The 8,380-nt window shown below is 41.4% G+C and overlaps 1 protein-coding gene across 1 annotated transcript; it reads left to right on the top strand.

Moving 5' to 3' along the window:
* The first annotated feature begins 302 nt into the window (after window positions 1-302).
* On the top strand, window positions 303-2,018 carry LOC124796128 (piggyBac transposable element-derived protein 4-like). Its single transcript, XM_047260219.1, has one exon. The coding sequence runs from the start codon at window positions 303-305 to the stop codon at window positions 2,016-2,018; it is 1,716 nt and encodes a 571-aa protein (XP_047116175.1).
* The last annotated feature ends 6,362 nt before the right edge of the window (window positions 2,019-8,380 follow it).

Raw genomic sequence — 8,380 nt, forward strand, 5'->3', positions numbered from 1 at the left:
TTACTCAATCAATGCAGAAGCGCGGTTCCCGCGTGAAAACGAGTCGCTGTTTCGACCGCTACTGCATTTTTTGGATAGTGTGCTTTCCTTCTGCGTGTGAAGTGACTTGTGTTGTATTTATCTACTTTTATATTTATGAGGGAGATAGTGTTCATGTATATTTGCTGGATTTGACTGAAAATTACATAAATATTACAAGGTAAGTTAGTGGGAACTATTTTTCCCACTGAACTTGTGTGAAGTGCAATGCATATGGCTGCGCAATCGGCATCATAGTTATTGTTTGTTTCTTATTGTTTAGAATGCCTGGACTGACACCAGAAGAGGTTTTAAGAATTTTGTATGCGTTACCAGAAGATGTAGAAGATTCAGATATCGATGTTGACTCTGATGATGATTCTGAATCACCAAATTCTTCTCAGATTTTGGACGAAAATAGTGATAACGATATTGTTTCAAATGAAGACAACTGTTTCAATCTGACAATAGACACTAGTGAAATTTGGAACATGTCTCCTTGTCAAGTAAGTGTATCCGATTCAACCCCAGAAACAGCTGCTGCAACATTTTCTTCTAGTGAAAAAATGTGGAATGAGAATATTTCCTATTTTGAAAATCGTCCACTGAAATTAGAAGAAAGCGCAGAAAATATTGGAAATTTCTCAAAGTCTGATCAAGAAATAAAATATTTCGAGTCTATATTTACAGAGGAGCTGTTGCTTCATATTTGCAATCAGACAAACTTATATGCAAGGCAGGAGTGGTGTGTTGTGAGGTCAGGGAATAAAACAACCAAAGTATCTTCCAACTGGCAGGACATTACTGTTCCTGAGCTAAAAGCTTTTTTGGGAATGCTTATTTTGATGGGTGTTCATCAGCTTCCACAACTCGGAAATTATTGGATCAGTGATCCTATTCTTGGAGTAACTGCTATCTCATCGGTCATGAAAAAGCTTCGATACAAAAAAATTGTTGAGAACCTGCATTGCAATGACAACAGCACGTGTGTCAAAAAAGGGAAGCCAGGTTATGACAAGTTACACAAAATTCGACCTGTCATCAGAGCAATATCAAATAAGCTATGTAAAGTCTACAAATCATCTTCTGTTTTAGCAGTTGGCGAATGTATGGTGGCCTTCAAAGGACGGTCAACACTCAAACAATATATGCCAATGAAACCAGTGAAGCGTGGATATAAAGTGTGGTACTTAGCTGATGCTAGTACAGAGTTCATCATAAATTTCGACATCTACACTGGAAAAAGAGATACAAATGATACATCCGAATTTACTTTGGGTGAAGAAGTTGTGCTTACTCTAACAAAGGCAATGGATGGCAGCAAAAGGCTGGTAGCTTTTGACAATTATTTTACAACAGTACGAATAATGGAAGAGTTACAGTCTCATGGACTTTATGGCATCGGAACTGTTCGTCCAAACAGGAAGGATTTGCCTGATATGCTGATAAAAAATTCCAAGCTTAGCAGGGGAGAATTCAAATTTGCTGCCCGGTCATGTGTTGCAGCAGTGAAGTGGCAGGATAGTAAACCTGTTTGTATATTATCAAATTATCACAATCCCAAACACGTTACAACTGTTTTGAGAAAAAACAAAGATGGAAGCAGAAGTGAAGTATTCTGCCCATTGGCTGTGGCAGAGTATAATAAAATAATGGGAGGAGTGGATAGATTTGATCAGCTGCGTGAACGGTATGCTGTAGGCCGTCGTTCATGGAAGTGGTGGCGCAGACTGTTTTTCTTTCTTGTAGATTTGGCAGTTGTCAATTCCTACGTTATGTGGAAGCTACAGAAGACAGAAGCAGACCAGCTAACATTTAGATTGCACTTGGCAAGGCAGCTTATCTCTGGCTTCTCAAGTCGTAAGAGAAGAGGAAGGCCCGTTCATTTTCAAACATCAAAAAGAAGTGTGTCTGGAGTACCAGATGAAGTTCCTCTGGAGAAAGTTGGAATTAAACTTCCCTACAAAAGGTACAACAAACAGAAGATGCCGCCAATGTAGCACCAAGAAGGAAGAAAAGAGAACAAAGATAATGTGTAGCAACTGTCATGTACCTTTGTGTGTAGCACCATGCTTCTCTAAGTTCCATAGTACATCACCTTAGTGAACTCAAAGGACAATATGAACTAATACAAATATAAATGTAATGTTTAACATGTTTTTGCACTAAAAATAAATGAAATACATTTTTTTAAATTAGCAAGTGAAGTTACTCCAGAGTTCGGTGGGAACAATAGCTCCCACTAATTTTTTTTATACTCGTAGGCTAAACTCTCATTTTAAAGATTTAAACTATGATTTTATGAACGGTTTCTTAGCCCAATAAAGTGTTCATAAAAAGTCTACAACTTCTGGAAATAATTTGGTCACTAAAGGGTTAAGCAGCAGGCCGGCGCTTGTAAGTTGATTTGAGGCATTGTCGCCTGATCTGGTCATTTGTCGCCAGCACGGACATGAGAAAACGTGTGCCGAGAACCGGGCTAGCAACTAGAACCACACAATCCCGTATGGTATTGTAATCGAGTTATTTGTAAACTGAAAAATCTTTGTTGCAATGTGGTTTCGATAACGTGAAGAAGCGGACGAAAATATTTTTAGACAAATGCACTGTATTCACTAATAACGCGTTGTTTCTCGCAGGGTTTATGTACTGCGAACCATGAATTACACTGGTCCACAAATTTTCACTTTTTATTTTTTACGGAAGCGAAAATAGCCGTGTTTTAGTTGTGCTGAACACGAATAAGAAGCTTAAAATTGTCTCGTAGCTCAGGGTTACAAGTAAATAAGGTGTTCACGTTTCACAACCTTGTATTTCTGGTGTTGAGCCAGAGTGGAGATCAAGACAAGCCATGGGCGTGTTGCATTTCGTGGTCGTTTACACTAAATGCTTGGAAGCATTATAAAAACGTCTTCATGCAGTTTTCTATGCCTGCTATTTGGCGAGAACCCCAAATCATGCAGCAGATTGCTATTTTGCTGTGGTACCTCCCTTGAGGAAAGGAGTCAATACAAAGAGGAAGAGGAATATTAAATACTTCGTCATCTTATTTGTCATCATTCACCCTGTGGCTTACGGCGAAGGATTGACCATTCCTGTTCCCCTGCTTATCCCACGATCTAGCAATGATAGCGATGATGCTGAACCGACACATACAGCCAAAAAAGTGCAGTCATTCATCAGTGGCACTGACCCTACGATTACATCAATGTCGTCATCAGGAGAACCATAAAAAACATACAATATGAAATATGTGATCTGATTAGGGATTTACATCTTCCAAAGCGTAAAGCCCACACTTGGCCTCATGACAGCAGCTGCGGAATCTCCTCGCTGACAGTATGTGCGTCTTTGTTTCGGGAGCGTCAGAAAAACCTTGAGTGTCATTTCCCTACTGAAGACGACATTACATTCTGGAGTGAAATTGACTATTTGTCGGAAGACCTGCTCATTACTTACAAACCAGACGAATGGAGACACTTTACAGATAGTTCAAAAACGAACCTAAAGGCAGTACTGTTAGACAATAATAATGAAAGACCAGCCATCCCTGTTTCATATGCTGCCTTAGCTAAAGAAAGTTATATCGTCTTGGAATCCTTAGTAAGCTGTATTAATTAAAATTAGCATGAATGGTTGGTATGTGGAGATTTCACAGTCACTGCGATGGTGATGACTTTGCAAGGAGGTCACGATAAGTATTGCTGCTAATTGTTTGAGTGGTATAGTGGCGAAAGAGAATTCTACACACAGACGGAATGGCCTCCACGAACAGGTCTGGTGCTTGGGTCAAAAAATGTTACCAAAGAACCTCTAGTGAATCCTAACAAACCTTTTATCCCACCATTGAACATTACGATGGAGTTCATGAGAGAATATGTTAAGGCTGTGCACAGGAATGTAACAGCATTTCAGCGTTTGTGTAAGAAGTTTCACGACTCAACACAGAGAAGATAACAAAGGGAACGTTCATTAGACCACATATACGCCAGTAGTTGTGGAACACACGACAGGAATAGACTTGGTTAAGTTTTAAGTTCCAGGTAACTTACGACCCTTTACTAAGAGACAATTTTAATCGTGATATTTGTGTTCGGGACCACGAAATCTACGAAGACAGTCTACTTTGGTTTCTGCGAAAAATGTGATGTGTACCAGTGTATCACTGAGACACTTCACAAACATTACGAAACTGAATTTCACTTCTTGTGTGCAAACAAATTTATCGATATCTACCGATATTTCAACATCAGTTCACAACCTCTAATACAACACTAGGCTACTAAAAGAAAGTATTCTGAACTTATTTATACAATAATGAAAAATCACGAATTAGCTCTGGCCACATACATACGATAAACAGTTATTAAACGTAAAGTGCAATTGGTTATTTTCACTGAACACTTTTTCAGAATATACGTGAGGGTATTTACGAGCTGGTGTTACGTTGTTCGGAACTGGCCTTGCTTAACATTATAATTAACACTTCCAGGTATGATCTTCTGCCTTGTGCACAGTAAACAGTTGCAGCCTGGTTGGATACTGGTGAATTCTCAAATGTGCTAACCACGTTTTGTTTCATAATGCGTTATGTATAGGCGATGTTATCAAATACTACAAAAACAGTTCCAATATATCTGAGGCCGGTTCGAGATCCTTGGAGCCCACAATCCCCCCCTCCTCCCGCCCCCCCCCCCCCCGTCCCCTTAATTTTCCCCACGCACACTTTTACAATATATATATATATATATATATATATATATATATATATATATATATATATATATATATATATATATGGTAGTCCATTGATCATGACCGGCCCAAATATCTTACGAAATAAGCGTGAAACGAAATAAACTACAAAGAACGAAACTTGTCTAGCTTGAAGGGGGAAACCAGATGGCGCTATGGTTGGCCCGCTGGATGGCGCTGCCATAGGTCAAACGGATATCAACTGCGTCTTTTTAAATAGGCACCCCCATTTTTTATTACATATTCGTGTAGTACGTAAAGAAATATGAATGTTTTAGTTGGACCACTTTTTTCGATTTGTGATAGATGGCGCTGTAATAGTCACAAACATATGCCTCACTATTTTAGACGAACAGATAGTAACAGGGAGCTTTTTAAAATTAAAGTACAGAACGTAGGTACACTTGAACATCCGGCGAATGGTCCGGACACTTGGATGGTATCGTCCAGGATACCGAGCAGCATACATAGCACACGCCCGTTGGGCATTTTGATCACAATAGCCATACATCAACACGATATCGACCTTTTTCGCAATTGGTAAACGGTCCATTTTAACACGGGTAATGTATCAGGAAGCAAATGCCGTCCGCACTGGCGGAATGTTACGTGATACCACGTACTTACACGTTTGTGACTATTACAGCGTCATCTATCACAAAGTGTAAAAAGTGGCCCAACTAAAACATTCATATTTATTTTCGTACTACACGAATATGTAATAAAAATGGGGGTTCCTGTTTAAAAAAACGCAGTTGATATCCGTTTGACCTATGGCAGCGCCATCTAGCGGGTCAACTATAGCGATATCTTGTTTCCCCCTTCGAGCTAGACGAGTTTCGTTCTTTGTAGTTTTTTCGTTTGACGCTTATTTCGTGAGATATTTGGCCCTGTCACTACCAATGGACCACCCTGTATAGAGACAAAATAAATGTATATATATACTGGGTGATCAAAAAGTCAGTATAAATTTGATAACTTAATAAACCATGGAATAATGTAGATAGAGAGGTAAAAATTGACACACATGCTTGGAATGACATGGGGTTTTATTAGAACAAAAAAAAAACAATATATATATATATATATATATATATATATATATATAGGGTTTTGGCTTAAAAACAGGATAGTTTTGCGGTTGTTTACGATATGGCATGTCACCTATAGCATACGGGATAGACGCCGTACTGTTAAGATGTTTTCATGGTCAAATATTACGTAAGAATAATCAAAAATATCTTATGTCATAGACAACTGGTGTATTAAGTTCTACAAAAAAAATTGCTAAAAGTGCACCGTGGGTCTTCAAATTTGCGATTCTGAAAGTGTACGCCATCTCTCCGGGATTTCCCCCTAATAAGAAGTCACTCTGTGAAAGCAGGTCTCCCTTGGCGGCGGGGGAGGGGACGCGCTGCAGGGCAATAAACCTGGCAGGGCCCCAGCAGAATTCGCGGAAGTGCAGCCCGCGCAGGTGTGAAGGGCCGCGCCAGACTGTCGGGCCAGACACTGCTTTGAAGGAAAGCCACCTTGGCGCCGGAAGGCCGAAGTCGCACAATACAGATGGCATCTCCAGGTTCTGCAGGGACAACAGGGACTGTGTGTGGTCGGGGGATGCGTGCTGTTTCCGACAGAGTCCCGGAAGAACTGCTATTGTGGAAAGGAACTGCAGAAAGTCAGAATCCGCCGAAATATACAGGGTGTTAGGATGACATGTTTACAGAATGGGACGGCAACAGGAAGTTTCGGGCTCCTTTGAAGACCATGAGACGCCGACACGGCGCTCAGATCCTGCCAAGACCGAATACTTAAGTAAATGTGAAAACGGCTACCACTGGTTAACGTAAATAATTTTGGAGTAGGAGTAAGGAATACGAATAAGAGAAATCGGGGCTCGCACAGAAAAATTTAAGTCCTCTTTTTTCCCGCGCGCCGTTTCGAGAGTGGAACGGTAGAGAGATAGCTTGAAGGCGGCTCGGCGAACCCTCTGCCAGGCACTTAATTGTGAATAGCAGAGTAATCACGTAGATGTATATGTGAGGGGCCCACTCTTATTGGCCGGAACATGAACGTAGACACACATACACAAACACACATACACTCACTGGTTAACCACTTGAAATGGGAGTAACCCTCTTGTAAGACTATTTCGTACTAGTTGGCACTAACAATATTTATCATTCGGCCAATCAAAATTACGAGATGCCAGAAAAACAGGGTCTTCCATGTCGGAAGCGCACTGCAGGAAGTTCCTTCTCTGGCAGGATTCTCCATTAGTGGATTTCACTTCTACGGGAGCATGCTCAAAAGTAATGCGTCCGAATTTTTTATGTGAAAATTCTTAACTCTTTTTATACAGGGTGAAAAGTATTTAAACAGACAAACTCTGTGAGGTTGTAGGGGACATCAAAACAAATATTTTTCCCTAATGTCACTTAGGAGTATTTAAACCGGTAGATTTCTCTGGCGGCAAATTAAACCAACAAACACTTTTCCGTTTTTTTATGACCAAGACACAACACATTAACACAACCCAATTTCAATTACAGCAGATTTTCAAAAATGCCTCCATTGATACGTAAACAAAGGTTACACTGTCGGATCATGTTCTGTCTGACACGGGCAAAAACCCCAGGAGTATCCCGAATTGTTCCTGCTGCTGCTGCTGCTACTATCCGGGCAACCTGATCCTCTTCTGATGCAACAGGAGTTGCGTAAACAAGGTTGCGCATCTCTCCCCACACAAAAAAATCCAGAGGGGACGTATCTGGGGATCGAGCAAGCCATGGTACAGGACCACCTCTGCCAATCTACGGTTCTGGGAACCGTCGGTCCAGGAATCGACGCACACGACGACTGAAATGTGCCGGCGCCCCGTCATGTTCGAACTACATGCGTTGTCTTGTAGGGAGCGGGACGTCTTCCAGCAATTCTGGCAATGCTCTGGCGAGAAAATTGTATAGTGCCTGCCATTTAATGGCCTAGGTAGCGGATACGGCCCAATTAAACAATCCCCAACAACACCGACCCACACATTAACGAAGAACTGCACTTGATGAGCGCTAGTAACTGTGGCATGTGGGTTATCCTCACTCCAAACATGTGAATTGTGCATGTTGAAGACTTCATCACGCCCGAACGTTGCTTCGTCGGTAAACAACACAGAGGATGGAAAAGTAGGATGCATTTCACACTGTTCCAGGTACCACTGCGAAAACTGTGCTCTGGGTGGATAATCAACTGGTTCCAGGTTGTGGACACGCTGTAAATAAAATGGACGTAACAATTGCTCTCGAAGGACTGTTCTTACATTCGTCTGATTTGTCCCGATGTTACGTGCAATTGCACGAGTGCTGATTGAAGGGTTCCGCTCCACGTGCTGCAAGACAGCTTCCTCAAATTGCAGCGTTCTTACCGTGCGACGGCGTCCCTGTCCAGGTAATCTGCTAAATGACTCCATCTCACGCAGACGTTGGTACACAGCAGCAAAGGTCGTATGATGCGGGATACGGCGATTAGGATATTGTTGTTGGTAAACCCGCTGTGCAGCTCGTCCGTTATGGTGCGCTACGTAGTACACACCAACCATATCAGTGTACTCGCTCCA

This window comes from Schistocerca piceifrons, chromosome 4 (assembly GCF_021461385.2).
Source record: "Schistocerca piceifrons isolate TAMUIC-IGC-003096 chromosome 4, iqSchPice1.1, whole genome shotgun sequence".
Taxonomy (NCBI): Eukaryota; Metazoa; Arthropoda; class Insecta; order Orthoptera; family Acrididae; genus Schistocerca; species Schistocerca piceifrons.